The sequence below is a fragment of the Giraffa tippelskirchi genome, chromosome 1 (assembly GCF_054371585.1).
Source record: "Giraffa tippelskirchi isolate mGirTip1 chromosome 1, T2T-mGirTip1v1.2.pri, whole genome shotgun sequence".
Lineage (NCBI taxonomy): Eukaryota > Metazoa > Chordata > Mammalia > Artiodactyla > Giraffidae > Giraffa > Giraffa tippelskirchi.
In genome coordinates, this window is record NC_137275.1 from 164,272,585 (window position 1) to 164,289,137 (window position 16,553).

A 16,553-nucleotide genomic window follows, 5' to 3' on the forward strand; every position below is an offset into this window, starting at 1 on the left:
TTGCACTGACCAATCTGGCCTTCATCTGGGAACCTCAAAGCGTTCCACCCATGGACCCCAGTAAAGGCATGTGCCCAGGTCCTGCCTGACCGCCCCACGTGGCCTCTCTAGGTGCACAGGGGCTTCCGCCAGGACTTCGGAGTCTTAAACTTCTCCATCTCAATTTCTCTTGTAGGCTTCTGCTTATCTCGGGGTTTACTTAACAAATGCTGATGTAACAAAATTATAATCATAACATATCTGGTAACCGTGGGGACAGGAGGAGTCAGAACTCTGTCCCTAAAGATTGTGCTTTTCAAGTTCTCCTGTATGAGATAAGGCAGGATAGTGCCTGAAAAGCAGCTTGTTCTCAGGGAGTTTTGTGCATTCTTGAACTCTGCACCTGGGAGATCCTAAATTAACGTGGAAAACACTGGGGACATCTCCAGGTATTAACGTCACCTCTTTATGTTCAGGGAGAGAGTAAAAGGAGATCAAGCAAGCTCTGATAGACAGCTCAACAGAAACCTGAGGTTCTACCAGCAGCATTACTGCATCTGAAGGACCCAGAGGGTAGGAGGGTCGGTCTGATGCACTGTCAGGAAGTGGTCTAGTTGGGAGTCACAGGGTAAGATGCACCTCTGGAGGTAGGGGGTGGGACTTAATATAGTTGTAAATTACTCTCTGGATCATACATCCGAAATCCTAAAATGTCAGTAGTAGTAGTAGAAGAAATAGTAGTAGTAGTAGTAGTAGTAGTAGTAGTAGTAGTAGTAGTGTTGGTCGCTCAGTTGTATCTGACTCTTTATAATCCCATGGACTATAGCCCACAAGGCTCCTCTGTCCATGGAATTCTCCAGGCAAGAATACTGGAGTGGGTTGCCATTCACTTCTCCAGGCGATCTTCCTGACCCAGGGATCAAACCTGGGTCTCCTGCAATTGCAGGCAGATTCTTTACCATTTAAGCCACTAGGGAAGCCAATAAATTGTCAATAATGCTATCAAAAGTTGCAGCATGTGCTTCCTGTGCAGTGATGGGGAATGAAGGGAAGGGCCAGCGCTGACCTTGTCTACTACTCAGGGCACAGCAGAGCCTGGGCAAGTTCGTGAGACTAGCATCAGCCCTGGAGGAGGGGTGGTGGGGGGAGGTAGAAGCACGTGAAGTACCACCCCTGCTCCGTGTGACCTCCATGACCTCCGTGGGTGCTGCTCTCTCCTCCCTCAGGCTTCCAGGCAGTGTCTCACCTCACAAGGGCTCCCCGCACTCCTGTGGCCTTTTGATCCTGACACCCCTCTCTCCTCCTCCGGCACCACCTTGTACATTTGCTGGCTTAATTCACTTCTCATTTGTGGTGCTTAACTTGAGGGTAAGGATCTCACCTTTTATAAATCACTAGTTTTCCTCCCTCCCAGGACCCTGCACAGCCTTGCACACATAAGTGCTCAACAAATATTCTTCCCTTGATGAAGAGAGTTAAGAACTCTTACTTCTCATTCCACACTGCCATACAAAGCCCAGGATGAAGCCTGGGGATGTGTGAGAGAGAAGACACGAAAAGGGAACAGTCTCTTGAGAAGGGAGTTGATTCTGACCAATGGAAACTGGACAGAACCAAATCTGGCAAGTTCTAAGCTATTTCAACTCGCTCAAAGTCCCCAGCTCTGATTTCAGTGGTGATGAAATGCCTGTGGCTCTAGGTAAAACAGCCTCAGGGGTCCTAGGTGCTTGCAGCACCTGAATGACACGATGACACCATCAGGGTCCCTGTCACCACTGTCTTGTCCACGGTTCTAGGGGCACTAGCATCGTGGTGGGTATTCTAGAGGCTGCACTTCCATGGGGTCAGACCAGTTCAAACCAGTTCAAGCTAGTTTGGCTGGTTCAAACTAGCTGTGAATGACTTAAACTAGACAAAAGTGGTTTCAGGGATCAAACAAGCTTGCTCCTTTTAAATCTTGACAAAACAGACGCAAAAAGGTTATGACTGGTTTGAACCAAGTTAGCCTTGCACTGACTTGGTTCAGATTAGCCAGAGTAGATCCGATCAAATGCTTTCTTTTTGGTGAAGCAAGCCATTTCAGCTGACTGTGGCTCAGATCATGAACTCCAATTTAAATTGACTTAAATAGAAGAAAGTAGGGAAAACCTCTAGACCATTCATGTATGACCTAAAACAAATCCCTTACGATTATACAGTGGAAGTGACAAACAGATTCAAGGGATTAGATCTGATAGAGTGCCTGAAAAACTATGGACAGGGGTTTGTAACATTGTACAGGAGGCGGTGATCAAAATCATCCCCAAGGAAAGAAATGCAAAAGGCAAAATGGTTGTCTGAGGAGGCCTTACAAATGGCTGAGTGAAGAAGAGAAGCGAAAGGCAAAGGAAAGATACCCATCTGAATGCAGAGTTTCAAAGGATAGCAAGGAGAGATAAGAAAGCCTTCCTCAGTTATCAATGCAAAGAAATAGAGGAAAACAATAGAATGGGAAAGACTAGAGATCTCTTCAAGAAAACTAGACATACCAAGGGAACATTTCATGCAAAGATGGGCTCAATAAAGGACAGAAATGGTATGGACCTAACAGAAGCAGAACATATTAAGAAGAGGTGGTAAGAATACACAGAAGAACTGTACAAAAAAGATCTTCACGACCCAGATAATCACAATGGTGTGATTACTTACCTAGAGCCAGACATCCTGGAATGTGAAGTCAAGTGGGCCTTAGGAAGCATCACTACAAACAAAGCTAGTGGAGGTGATGGAATTCCAGTTGAGCGATTTCAAATCCTAAAAGATGATGCTGTGAAAGTGCTGCACTCAATATGCCAGCAAACTTGGAAAACTCAGCAGTGGCCACAGGACTGGAAAAGGTCAGTTTTCATTCCAATCCCAAAGAAAGGCAATGCTGAAGAATGTTCGAAATACTGCAAAATTACACTCATCTCACACACTAGCAAAGTAATACTCAAAATTCTCCAAGCCAGGTTTTAACAGTACGTGTACTGAGAACTTGCAGATGTTTAAGCTACATTTAGAAAAGGCAGAGGAACCAGAAATCAAATTGCCAACATCCATCAGATCAAAGAAAAAGCAAGAGAATTCCAGAAAAGCATCTAGTTCTGCTTTATTGATTATACCGAAGCCTTTGACTGTGTAGATCACAACAAACTGTGGAAAATTCTGAAAGAGATGGGAATACCAGACCACCTTACCTGCCTCCTGAGAAATCTGTATGCAGGTCAAGAAGGAACAGTTAGAACCAGACATGGAACAAAGGACTGGTTCAAAATTGGGAAAGGAGTACGTCAAGGCTGTATATCATCACCCTGCTTATTTAACTTAACACGCAGAGTACATCAAGCAAAATGCTGGGCTGGATGAAGCAAAAGCTGGAATCAAGATTGCTGGGAGAAGTATCAATAACCTCATATATTCAAATGACACCACCCTTATGGCAGAAAGCAAAGAAGAACTAAAGAGCCTCTTGATGAAAGTGAAAGAGGAGAATGAAAAAAGTTGGCTTAAAACTCAACATTCAAAAAACAAAGATCATGGCATCCAGTCCCATCACTTCACAGCAAAGAGATGGGGAAACAGTGGAAAGGGTGATAAGACTTTATTTTCTTGGCTCCAAACTCACTACAGATGGTGACTGCAGTCACGAAATTAAAAGACGCTTGCTCCTTGGAAGAAAAGCTATGACCAACCTAGACAGCATACTAAAAAGCAGAGACATTACTTTGTCGACCAAGGTCCATCTAGTCAAAGCTATGGTTTTTCCAGTAGTCATGTATGGATGTGAGAGTTGGACCAGAAAGAAAGCTGAGTGCTAAAGAATTGATGCTTTTGAACTGTGATATTGGAGAAGGCTCTTGAGAGTCCCTTGGACTGCAAAGAGATCCAACCAGTCAATCCTAAAGGAAATCAGTCCTAAATATTCATTAGAAGGACTGAAGCTGAAGCGCCAATACTTTGGTCACTTGATGTGAAGAACTGACTCACTGGAAAAGACCCTGATGCTTGGAAAGACTGAAGGCAGGAGGAGAAAGGGACGACAGAGATGAGATGGTTGGATGGCGTCACTGACTCAATGGACATGAGTTTGAGTAAGCTCTGGGAGTTGGTGATGGACAGGGTGGCCTGGTCTGCTGCAGTCCATGGGGTCGCAAAGAGTCGGACATGACTGAATGACTGAATTGAACTGAAGCCAGTTTAATCTAGCTTGAACAGGATCGACAGGTTCAAAAGCAATGACACCTAGTTTGAACCACACTGTAGCATGAATGTTTAAGGCATTGATCTCTGTCAGCAGAAATACAGTGATACAGTACTCACATATTGGAAAGATAATATTTAAAATGCTGTCCTTCCTCATCTTTCCAACTTTCCAAAGCTTATCATCATATGTACTTCTTCCTCAAGGCTGGCCATTAAGAACAACCAAATTATATAGCATTTATGCATCAAGACTCCAACACTCTTTGGAAATCTTTTTTTCTGTTGAGAACTTTGGCAGGTACAGGTGTAAGCCCTGCCTGTCATGTCACCTCAATCCTCTCCGCTAAACTTGGGACATGTGGTGCAGGATGATCACTATGGACGGCTCAGCTGCCCACATCGGCCCCCCCCACCCCCCCCAGAGCACACAGCACCCCCTCACCTTGATCCTGCTTACTGCTTCCTGGGCCTGCATCATGCGCACGTTTTTGGAGGGAGTTTTGTCTGAGAGCAGCTGGGTGGAGCCAAGGTAATTAGCAGCAAAAATGATTCCATCAATCAAGTCCTCAGGGTCACAAGGTCCAGGAACTGTAACACACAGACCGTGGTGGTGAGTATGGCCACGTGTGCCCCCATAATGCCCCCTCCCCTCTGCTACATGCCTCCGACACAGGTGATCAGCTCCCAACAGCCCTGAGCAGGTGCATCTACCTGAGAGTCTAAGGCATCTCTGATCTCCCTTCACTTGGCCCTCATTTTCAAACAGAAGGGAAAATTCTTCCTTAGAGGAATTTACTTCACCCAGACCATTTAGTATGAGAAACAATGTGAATATTTATTTAAACATGAAATATAAAATTCATTGATAAATGATGTTGTTTTTTGGGACAAGGAGCACAATACCATCACCTCTGGCTCTCCTGTGTCTGGTCAGCATCTGTCATACAGTGGGTATCAAATATATGTTTGCTGGACAAATGGTTAGATGAGCAGAAGGCCATCTTGTTAGACAGCCTTATCATACAGCAGTTCCTTTGCCTGCCACTGATTCATATCACCTACCCCCTCCATTTTATCCATAATGGGGGAAATAAATATTATAAATCAGAAAAATGAGTATTTGCTGCAGAATGTCTGGATTCCCCCAAAAAGCCTCTAACCTGAAGTCTGCAAGAGGGGTAACATGACCCCAGAGTCGTGGTATCGTGCTAATAACCTTGTTGACTTACCCGCTATAACGTGCCCAGCCTGCATCCACATACATACGAATTCCAAGGAAATTTGGAATTTTCTGTTCTCATTCACCAGTCTTTTAAATCAAACCTTTAATTTTAAATATTTAAAATGGAGGCATCTGATTCTAACCATTGTTGTTATTTAGTTGCTCAGTTGTGTCTGACTCTTTTGCGACCCCATGGACAGTAGTCCATCAGGCTCCTCTGACTATGGCAAGAATACTGGAGTGGATTGCCATTTCCCTCTCCAGGGGATCTTTCCGATCCAGGGACAGAACCCATGTCTCCTGCATTGGCAGGCATAGTCTTTACCACTGAGTCACCTGGGAAGTTTGATTCTAACCATGATCACCTATAAACCCCACTGGAAATTAAAACATGTTTGGGACTAATACATAACTTTACAACAGATGTGATAAGAAAGGCATTTTAATTCTGCAGTGAAAACATATGTATTTTCTTTGGCATGAATGCCATATTTGGAAAGACTAAAATATACTTTTTAACCTACTGTTAAAAACTCAGGGTCTTAAATTAGACAACTCGAAATGGAAACAATTTGCTTTTTCCTGTTGAAGAGCTAATCTGGAATGATTTTTATTTTTATCCTTACACATCAAGCTCATCTTGAGTTTAAACAGCTGGTTCCCATGATAAGCTACTTATCAGGGTACAGACAACGTAATCTATTCGTTTTCCTAAAACCATGGTGCTGGTGGAAAAAAAGAAATGAACAATGTTTTAGGAAAGGTCTTCACAAAGCATCTGTGTAGAAATTAAATTAGGAAAGCTGTTAAGTTTTCTGATTCTCCATCTTTCTGAGAAAGGTTTCTGGACAGACACTTAGGGGTACAGCCAAACCTGCCTCTACCACATACCAGTCATTTATGTGCTTCTTGAAAGCCACATGCTTCCTACCCTGAAGGTTTTACAGATACGAGCAGAATTCAGGCTATTTACAATGTATAACATTAGTTATATAGCAGGGAAGCACTGTTAAAGTAAAATAATACATAGACAAGTTTGGATCTATACTATGCCTTGTAAAAAGTAAAATATCATCATAAATCCCAGTGACAGATTTATAATGTTACATAATCATTTTTGACAACCAAAAGAAAAAAAGACCTCATAGCAACTTTTAAAAAACTTCCATTTATTTTATGAAAATAATGAATGTTAAAAGAAAAAAAAAATGCAACATCTTCTCTATGGGACTTCCACCATCATATATTCATCGGTGGGTTTAGCTCTCTTTACTGAAAAGGGTCCCTTTTCAACCATAATAAGTATGAATAAGCAGATGTGTTTAAGAGTAATCCAGGTGATATTTAAGTGACTATATAGATGTCAAGAAGCTGAGAGAGAGAAATATTGGACCTAAACAAATACATATTTGAGATACGATTTTATGTCAATTATTTTCTGGGGAAACTGACTAGAATCAAATGTCACTGTATTACACTCACAAAAAATAATCCTAATTTCATAATTTCATTTTATGCTTAGTGCTAGTGTAACTTTTTTAAAGTTAAAAACATTAAAGTTATATTTCTCCTAAGTCAAAGAATTGCAGACTTTTCTTTTCAGCAATGCCTTTGTGTTGCTCTATAGGTGAACAAGCACACACATTATATCTTCACATTCATGTTGATGCTGAGCTTGGAAATCTTGAATAAGAATAGTTTCTAAATTTCTGAAAACTCCCCCAAATGCTCTCGTGGAGTTCTGGATCTTTGCAAAAACAGTGCATATAATTTCCAGGTTACTCAAGAAAGAAACGAGCTTGTCCTGGGCTTCAGGCCCAAGGGTTCAGAGGAAGGTTTATGAATTCAGGTAATTTTATTCTTGGGAAGTGGAACATACATAGAACCTACAGGTCAGACACGATGTATGGGTATCCTCTGGCCCCCAGAAAACCCTCCTTCAAGGATATGACAATCCCCATGCCCTCCTTCAAGGATATGACAATCCCCGTGCTCCCTTAAATCATCTGCCATCCTCCCTGGTAGAGGATCAGTAGCTGTGTCATTTGTGTGGTCCAACCTCAAGTTTCGGGGCCTAGTCTGCACTGAGTTTTGGCCCTACCAGGCCTGTTGATGGAGTTCACTTGGGCAGTGAATAACCTGCGCAACCACGTGGGGCTGTCCTGCATAGATTATCGATTCCATGGAGAATGGTGAAGTTAAGACTGCCGGTTTCCAGCTTGTGTCTGTGACTCTCACTGCACGATCTTGGGAAGGCTGCTCACCCTCACTCCATGCCTTAGTTCTCATGCATAACATGGGGATAATGATAAAATCCACTTCACAAGATCAATCTTAGGATTCAATTAGTTATCAGTACCTGGCAGAGTAAGAGAGCTTGATAAGTGTTACTATTACTAGCTCACCCCAGCAAGAGACAGGAATTACTGGGAATTTTTTTTTAAATGAAAAGGACCAAAACTTCTCCCTTAGTTACACATCGTTCCTAACTGAATGGTTCCTGATGAATGCAAGAGGTATACTGGATTGGAGACATGGGTTTTGAATCCAATATGGCCAGTTCTCGTCTAGGCAAAACCCCCAGCCACCCCCCAGCCTCACCGTCTCCTGGGCAGAATCAGCAAGGGCAGGGAGGAGGGTCTTTGAGACGTTTATGGCTATTGCTGTTTTAGTCTAAGATTCTAAGACTGAAGACTGTGAATAAGTGACTTTGTGGCCTTTCTTTCCCACTAGTATCTTACAGTCCAGTTCTTCCAATACCCAAAATGCTAAAAGATTCATGAATGACTCAGTGTTTAGTATTTCCTTTTCAGCTCTTACCTTCAACGTAGGTTGGGAATGAAGCCAAGCTTTTTCTTGACTGTAATTAAGACAAAAAGGTTTCAAAAAGGGCAAAGCATCATTAAAAATGTATTAACACAACCACCCATGCAAAATGAAAAATAAATACATCACCAATGGCAGATATTAACCAGCTGTCAACCATTTTTGGCTACAGAAAATGAAGTGTGAATAAATATATGCATTTATCATTAAAAGCTACCTGAAGCCCAGAACCATCCATTCATATTTTAGGTAATCTAAAAACCCTACATTCCACAATCAGAGAAATGTTTGTTATCTTAAAAAATAATCCATGGACCAAAATTCGTAATCAGCAGTAACAATAAAAGGCTCAATTTATAAGAATCTAGGTGCATAAGTGAGAAACTGTTGATTAGTAAAGGCACCAATAATATGATTATATGTTAAAATTAAGAATTCCCTTTGAGAATTTTATTCCACTTTAGGTCTTTGCCAGGCAAATTTTATTTGTACTTTAGGTCTGATCTCTCACTGTGCTAAAAATGGTTGCTAGGGTTTTTTATCTCTTCCTTTCATCTCTTACTGGTGTATTTTAGTTTAAAAATTCCATTACATAAGTCATTATTATATGTTACTATGTATTATTTATTATTCTTAAAATAAGAGCCCAGTAAACAAAGAAGTTTAAGAAGCAGTTAAAAAATCTGTCACAATAATGATTTATGTAATGGAATTTTTTATATTAAGTAAAACTCCATAGCAAAGGTTAGTCTCCCAACAGCATCCTTGAAGTGGATATAATCAGTTAGAAACTTTATAGAACCCGACTGGATGACAGTTTAAACGCCAGCTCTCAGAGGACCAACACTTAGCCCTTGGTTCCGTTCGCAAGCAAATGTCCCAGAGATAATTCTCAGAGTTGGTAATTTATTTCTACTTCAACCAGTAACAGAATTTGCAGCTGACAGTCTGGGGCAGGGTGATGTGAGCATTGTAGGAAAGTCAAGAGCTAGTGTAGAAGAGTCTCTAAAATGGGCAAAATCAGAGTCTGCATGGCCAAGGGTTATCTTCAGAAAGCCTAAAGATTTTCACTGCTAAGAATCTACCAGGTGTTAGGTCATGATTTCAGAACAAGACTATCTACTACAACATAGCTGCTCAGTAGGGTGACTTGAATTGATGAAATACTCTGGGGTGCCTAGAGGACTGGAAGAGGGAAGGGCCCTGGATGATGGCTGGGATATCATGGGAAACAACTTCACATCGTAGCACTTTATATAGTTTATACAGTGCTCTTCATTCGGAAGATGGGAATGGTAAAGGGATGATAAATTAAATTTGCACAACATTCAAAAAAAAAAAACAAAACAGTAGTGTTAACTGTTATGTGAAAAACTGGAGGGAGTAAAAGGAACAATTTTAAGACTTTAAACTCAACCCAGGACAAGGACAAGAATTCAACACTAATCACACAATACACAATGCAGGGTAGTCTCAGTAAACGTGCTGGAGATGTGCTAACTAGGATGAAAAGGCTCCTCGTCCCAAGGAAGGTGGGTTTCTGGTTTCAGAAAAGAATCACCTTTAAGGACACTAAGGACCCCAGTTCACCAGGAATGAAAAGTTACTGGCTGCTAAAGCATTTATGGAAAAATGTACACCTAGTGAACGTCAAGATTATGTGGACAGGAGAAAAAGGGAACTCCAATTTCAAAAATGCTTTACGTTAATTTTACTTTCTATTTACTCAAGTGAGAAGACAGGCCCAGTTGAGTGCCTGCTGGCTTAAACTCTGTTGCTTTAAAGAAAAAAAAATCTGTAACTTCATGGTATGCAGATGAAAGCTAGCTTCTTCACAAGGGCTTAAGACTTTTAGATTATTATTCCCCAACCATTTCCCTCTCCTTGCCCTCAGCATTTAGGGGCAGTAAGGGCTTTACTTCATCTAATCAAAATGGTTTACCTTCCACGTACAGCTAAGAAGCCAATTTATATTTTCTTGGACTATTTGGATACTTTTCTGAATGCTAATCTCAAGGACAGTGCCCAGATTTGAGCAGAAGCTACAAAAGAATTGCTTTAGTCTACAGCTCTAAAAGCTGCCATTTTCTTTAGAGTCACAATGCAGGGCATTTGTTTCATTCGTTTATTCTCTATTCATGGGCTCATGACTGGCTTTTTTTAGTCTCTGGGGTAGTAAACTTTTTTTTTTTTTAAGAGTTTTGTGAAATGAAAGAATCTCTAATTATTGCACACAAAGAGTATTTTCATTATTTCTAAAGATATGCAGAAACATGTGCCAAGTCCTGTAGGAACTGGGAAACTAACAAATTTGCCTTGCTTATTATATCTGATGAATAATCAAATGCTGAATATTCAGACGTCTGGTGAGCCCTTTGTTTTCTCACATGTGGACAGAGATGAACGTTAGTTGATCCTAAACATTCAAGAATTAACAGAGACACATTCAAGTAGATAAAGGCCAAATCTTTGGGATGTTCAAGAGGTCACACAAACCGTGTGTAGAGCCTGGAGGCCTGAACATTGGAATAATAACACACAAGCTACCTGTTCATACAGTGTATGTCCTGCAAGTACTCTTTACCCCAGGGACAACAGACTGTTATGTTAAGAGCCTGGGCTCTCCAGAACTCTGGATTTTAAATCTGGCCCTATCACTTGTGACATCTGGGACGTAAGGTAAGTTACTTAACCTCTCAGCTTCCTCCATTAATAAATGAGGACAATAATTCCTACCTCATAGAAGTCATTTAATGCTTAAATGAGATACTATGTAATTTGCTTGGCCTGGTGCCTGAATGCTATAAATGCTCAAGAAATGGTAACTCTCATTACTGTTATCATCACTGTGGCTTTTCTTCTTGCCATTTGTCCTCACCTATTCGTGTGCTATGAATAAAATATAAGGGGTGCAGGGCCAGAAGAAACCGTAACCCCATTAGTCCTGTTCCTGAGGCCTGATCAAGACCAGAGAAGGACAAAGCATATTTCAAATCTAAATTCTAATGTTGGTGTCATTTCTGAGACTGTCTCCCTGTGTTTGTTTGCTTTAATATGAATAGATTAATAAAAAATAGTTCTCCCCTGCATGAATATTTAAAGGCAAACGGATGCGTATTCAATGATACTTCAAGGGTAAATTTTAACTAAGACTCCTTTTTAGAAGTGATCTGCCACTCAGGTTAAAATGGAGATCACTTTCTCCACTGAATTTAACATAAAGTTATCAGCAAAAGAAAGGAAAATGAGACAATCATTCATTATGTGATTTATCTCTTTCATGCAAATCCCCAGTGCTGATTAGGCATTATCTATATTTAGAGCAAGCTTAGCCCACACGTAAGATGAGAGTGCAGGTCAGTATCTACCTGACGCTAGTTCATACACAGGTGGGAGTAGCAGTTAGCCAGGTGTAAAAGCACAACGGGTGCTGAAGAAGGCAATGTTTCCCCCTCAGGGAAAAACACCTGCCCTTTTCTAGCCTCAGAAACCTTAGTAGGAGCCAGCAGCATCTTCTCTCTTAAATATTTTCTGCCAGAGCTCAGCATGGCCTCCATCAGTAGGGTGACCATATGATTTGCTGTTCAAAGAGACACTTTACAGTTGTACTTTCCAGCAGCCCCTAGCCACACATAGTTATTTAATTAAAATGCAATAAAATGAAAAATTCAGTTTCTCAGTGCCACTGGCCACATCTCAAGGGCTAGCGAGGCACACATGGCTAGTGTCTACCATACAGGACAGTCCAGAAGCAGAACATTCCCAGCATCACAGGGAGTCCTCTTGGATAGCACTACTTTAGAGTGAGAAGGGGTGCTCACCAGGTGTACTGCTTGGACGACAAGTATGAACAAGAACCACCCCAGATAAACAGGACAAGCAGTCGCCCTGTTGTCCAAAAGATATTTTACTTGGGCCTGAAATAAATGAGTATTTAAGAAACCAGCCCACTTCCCACACCACATAGCAACTGTAATGCCATGGCATCGAGGCTCATAACCTCACTGCTCAATAGTTTTTGATGTTCCATGTTCAAGAGAATTTTCTGCAATCAAGGAAATGTTCTGTAAATTCTGCTTCCAGTACAGTACCCACTAGTCATGTGTGGCTGCTGAGCACCTAAAATGTAGCTAGTGTGCCTGAGGAAGTGACTTTTTCATCTTATTTATAAATTAAAATAGTCACATGTGGCTAGTGGCTATCGAACTGGATGGCACAGCTTTAATCACCAAATTCCATGCTGGAGAGATTAGGATTGTTCTCCCTACAGTAATCTGGGTCAGCAACTCTATGGGAAGCCAGGTAAAGCACAAACAAGAATTGGAATAAAACATAATGGACTGATGGCTTTTGAAACAAAATGGTATCCTACCTCTTTATTTGTGGAGGCTTCCGTGGGGTCACCAGGATGAAGGGGTGTGCTCAAAGACTCTGCACCCAGGGGTGAGGAACTGCCCGGAGATGGGGACTGGAAAACAGACAGCAAAGGAAAACACAGTGAGAGCTGCACAGGGAAGGACGGGGTGAACCTCCTGGCCTTAGGGACCTGGGGAGAGAGGAGAAAGCTGTACACGACTGAAGAACATTTCAGCAGTGAGAAAACTTCCTGGAAAAGAGCTGCCAATGGTACCTGGAAGGCTTGGATTTGTCAAGCTTTCTTTAAATTCCTGCCCTGTTTTCCAAGAGGCCCTTACAGTTTCCCTTCTCTCTCATCCACCACCTCAGGCCAAGTGTTGAAACATAGCAAAAGTTGACAACCAAACTTAAAGCACAGATGAATAAAGCTAATAGTGATACTTGAGTGATTTCTGTTTTTAAAACATTTTTCTTATTGAAGGATACAAAGACTTTGGATGCTAAATGTCTTAAAAAATCACCTGCCCAAGATGACCTAAATGAAAAAGGAAAAATTAAAGCATAAATTTTTAAAGAGGTAGCTGGGACTGGTTTTGATGAATGGAAACCGAACCAGTTGTAAAATATTTTGTCTGATTTAATCTAGCAGCCATGGAAAACAGAGATATTTCAGCATCCAAACAACATTACCTTGGTGACTCTTAGAAGAATTAAACTCTTTGTTAAGCAATATGTTTAAAAATAAGGCTTATCACTTAAAATGAATAAACTACAATAAAAGATACAACACGGCTAAATCTGAAGAATACTAAGAAAAAGTTACAGGCAAAGAGAAGCAAAAGCATGGTTTGATCCCTCTTATTAAAGTTCAGAAACAAGGAAAATGAAATAATTTATTATATAAGGAGAAGGAAGAGAAGGGTATAGACTTGAGGAAGAGAAGAAAGGAGCCTTCAGAATTACTGGTAATTTTCCATTTGTCAAATTAGGTGATGAGAACACTGTTTTATTTGTTATAATACACACATCTCTTTTAAAATCTATTTTTAATTGGAGGATAATTGCTTTACAGTGTTATGTTCGTTTCTTCCACACAACAACATGAATCAGCCCTAAGTATACATACGTTCCCCTCCCTCTTGGACCTCCCCCATCCCACCCCTCCAGGTTGTCACAGAGCACCAGGTTGAGCTCCCTGTGTTACACAGCAACTTCCCAGTAGCTATCTATTTTACCTATGGTAATGGATATGCTTCAATGCTACTTTCTCAATTTGTCCCACCCTCTCCTTTCCCCACTTAAATACACTTTTAAATACTCATTGATCTACTTAATAATAAAAGAGAAAGAGAAAAAAAAATAAGACTTAGAAAGGTTTGGAAAGCAGGGGTTCCATCAGGCATGTTACTGCCCCCAGGTGATGGCCTCAGGCTCCCTGTGCGGGCCCTGCTTTAATGTATCTGAAGCTCCAGGCCAGTGAAGGTGCTTAAAACCCTCCCCAGCTGATCCCCAAAGAGTTCTGCATGCTCTCAAAATCTGGGGGATGAAGAAAATCTTCCGGTGAGCCACACGGATGCTTAAGAATTCTATAGCCATGGTCCTCTGAGAGCAAGAACACGCCGCTTCACAGCTTGTTTGATGGAAGGCAAAAAACCCAGCCCAGGTAAAGATCTAGTCTCTGAGGAAGTGTATGGATATGAGCGAGAAGAGGTACATGCTGGGCAAAGAAAGCAAAATCACACGAGCAGCAGCTTGAGCCTGCTCCTGATCTCTGGAGACTGAGCCCCAGGGGAAGTGGGGGTACAGAGACATCAGGAATGTTATCTCTGCTGGGGGAGGGAGAACGTTCCATGGAGCAGTGGTGCAGAGGAGGGGAGGGGGCATGTTCATACATGGCAGGGGGAGGGCCAGCAAGCACTGGGGGAAATCACAAAAGCAATAAATTCTTTCCAAAAAGTCTCAGTTACAGGAAATACCCAATGAACTGAAGGATGATGCGGTGAGACGTAGAGTTACGCACACAGACACGGTGCTGTCTTGACCTGTTGCTGCAAGGCCTGGATGTGTTTCCCATGAGATGATGTACCTGGTTCTGAGCAGAGAGGTGATGACCAGCGAGCCTCTTCATCACTCACGTGCAGAAATCAGCTGCTCCATAGTTAAGCCAAGAGGACACACATCAGGGTGACATGAGGTACAAAGTACCTGAGCCCCTCGGTCTCTGGATGCAAGAAAGGTACCCTGTGTGCCTCTGAAAAGAACAGACAGAACTTTTCATTTGGCACCCAAGAGAGGTGGTAGGGACTTGCTGAGTTAGCTCTATGTCTGGCCTACTCAAAATTAATGGAGTAAAGTTTTCATGAGAATTTAATGCCTTTAAATTTTCCTAGTTTTTCAAATATGAAGCACTTCTTAGATATTTATGTCTATTTTTCCCCAAGTAATTTTCTCTGTCACAAAGATTTTAAAGGTCTAGTCCCTGGGGAAGCTAGCATAGCTGCTTTTTCTTTAATTGCTTGGTTTGAGGGCCACGTATCACTTTCATTAAAAAAAAATGCTCCCAAAGTATCCCATAGTGCCTATTTCTCTAATTAGTTTCTGTTGCAAAGCTTCTAAAAATGGAGTCTTTGCTGTGCTGTGAGCACCAGGTCATCTCTGGATGATGTGAGAAAACAGGTTATCTGCACAGCAGGCTGGGATACAGAAGAGGCAAGTCGGACCCTACAATAAGGCTTGGGGACCAGCTCCGGTCACCCACCACGGGACCCCAGAGAAGAGGTACACACGTGACTCTGGTGGGCACTGTCTCATCAAGGCTCTCATGGGACCCACACCAGGCCTGATTAGGAGTCACTTCCCTTCCCTAGCCTTCCACATGCAAATGAGGTCCCTTGAGCTTCCTTCTGTTTGCACATGCAATTACTGACCTCCATCTAGAGAGTTCTCCCTTGTTCTCTTCTTCGAAAGCGCTCATCTTGTTGAAGCCTTCTCAGGCTCTGTTCAAGCTACTATTCTCCCCTGATGGCATGTCCCAGGTTTTTTAATTATCTGTTTCTCTGTGTGCCCCCCTTTTCTCAAGAACTCTTAGCAAAGCTCTTGTATTCATCTTGGTGATCCAAGTGCCTCGCCCTGGGTATCGTGAACAGCAGGCATTCACTCAGTAAATGTTTACTGAATAAATGATGTCAATGTGGTTTTCAGCCTTACCATGTTTTCCAATTTGTGCCAAAAGCAGTCAACAACTACTCTCTTGTATTATTTTTAGTGGTCATGATAAGCCTCTTTCTGTTATGGGACCCCTACACTGCTACATCTGTGTTTTGAACTGGAAAACTAGAGAAATAGCCTTTGCCTGTGAAGACTCCGACCTTAGCTCCAGCAAAGTTCCTTTAAAGCAGAAAACTGTCCCCAAGAGATTACCCTACCTGGAAGCCTACTACCCACTACACTGCTGCCGACAAAGTCAAGGTGGACAAACACCTTCAGAGCAGACACAGACTCCATGGAGCCCAAACCAAGGTGTTAATGTCAATTCATCTCAAATGTCTGCTTTAAAAGTTCTTTGCTCCTCACCCCAACTTCTGCCTCTTCATGTGCTGAAGAGTGGAGAGAAAACTAGAAATTGGAAAATAGTTTTTACTTTCAAAGAATGTATTGGAGGCAAAATTTAACCAATGAAATAGGCAAAAAGTAAAAACTATCATTACATATTTCTGTCTGGAGTCTCATGCTTTCTGGTTTACTGGATGGATATTCAATTTCAGGCAAATGAGACCAAGGGTGGGAAGCAAAGGTGGGCTTGGAAACTCACAAAGGTAAGTGCCATATCAGGTGTCTCTAGGAAGGCACTGTTCAAAGATGACTCGACACCTCCCTGTTCTGGAATTACAGGAGGTCTCCTGAAACTCAACAATTTGTTTTCTGTAGATTATGTTCTAGCTGATTC

General features: G+C 41.8%; 1 protein-coding gene across 2 annotated transcripts in view; it reads right to left on the reverse strand.

The window, feature by feature from the left end:
- The window catches only part of APBA1 (amyloid beta precursor protein binding family A member 1), a 233,717-nt gene that overhangs the window by 29,992 nt on the left and 187,172 nt on the right, over positions 1 to 16,553 (reverse strand). For both annotated transcript variants that reach the window (XM_081504354.1, XM_081504364.1), the window contains 3 exons: positions 12,624 to 12,719; positions 8,246 to 8,285; positions 4,646 to 4,791 (listed from right to left, as the gene is read on the reverse strand). In XM_081504354.1, the coding sequence (XP_081360480.1) occupies positions 4,646 to 4,791; positions 8,246 to 8,285; positions 12,624 to 12,719 (282 nt within the window). The remainder of the gene's footprint in view (positions 1 to 4,645; positions 4,792 to 8,245; positions 8,286 to 12,623; positions 12,720 to 16,553) is intronic.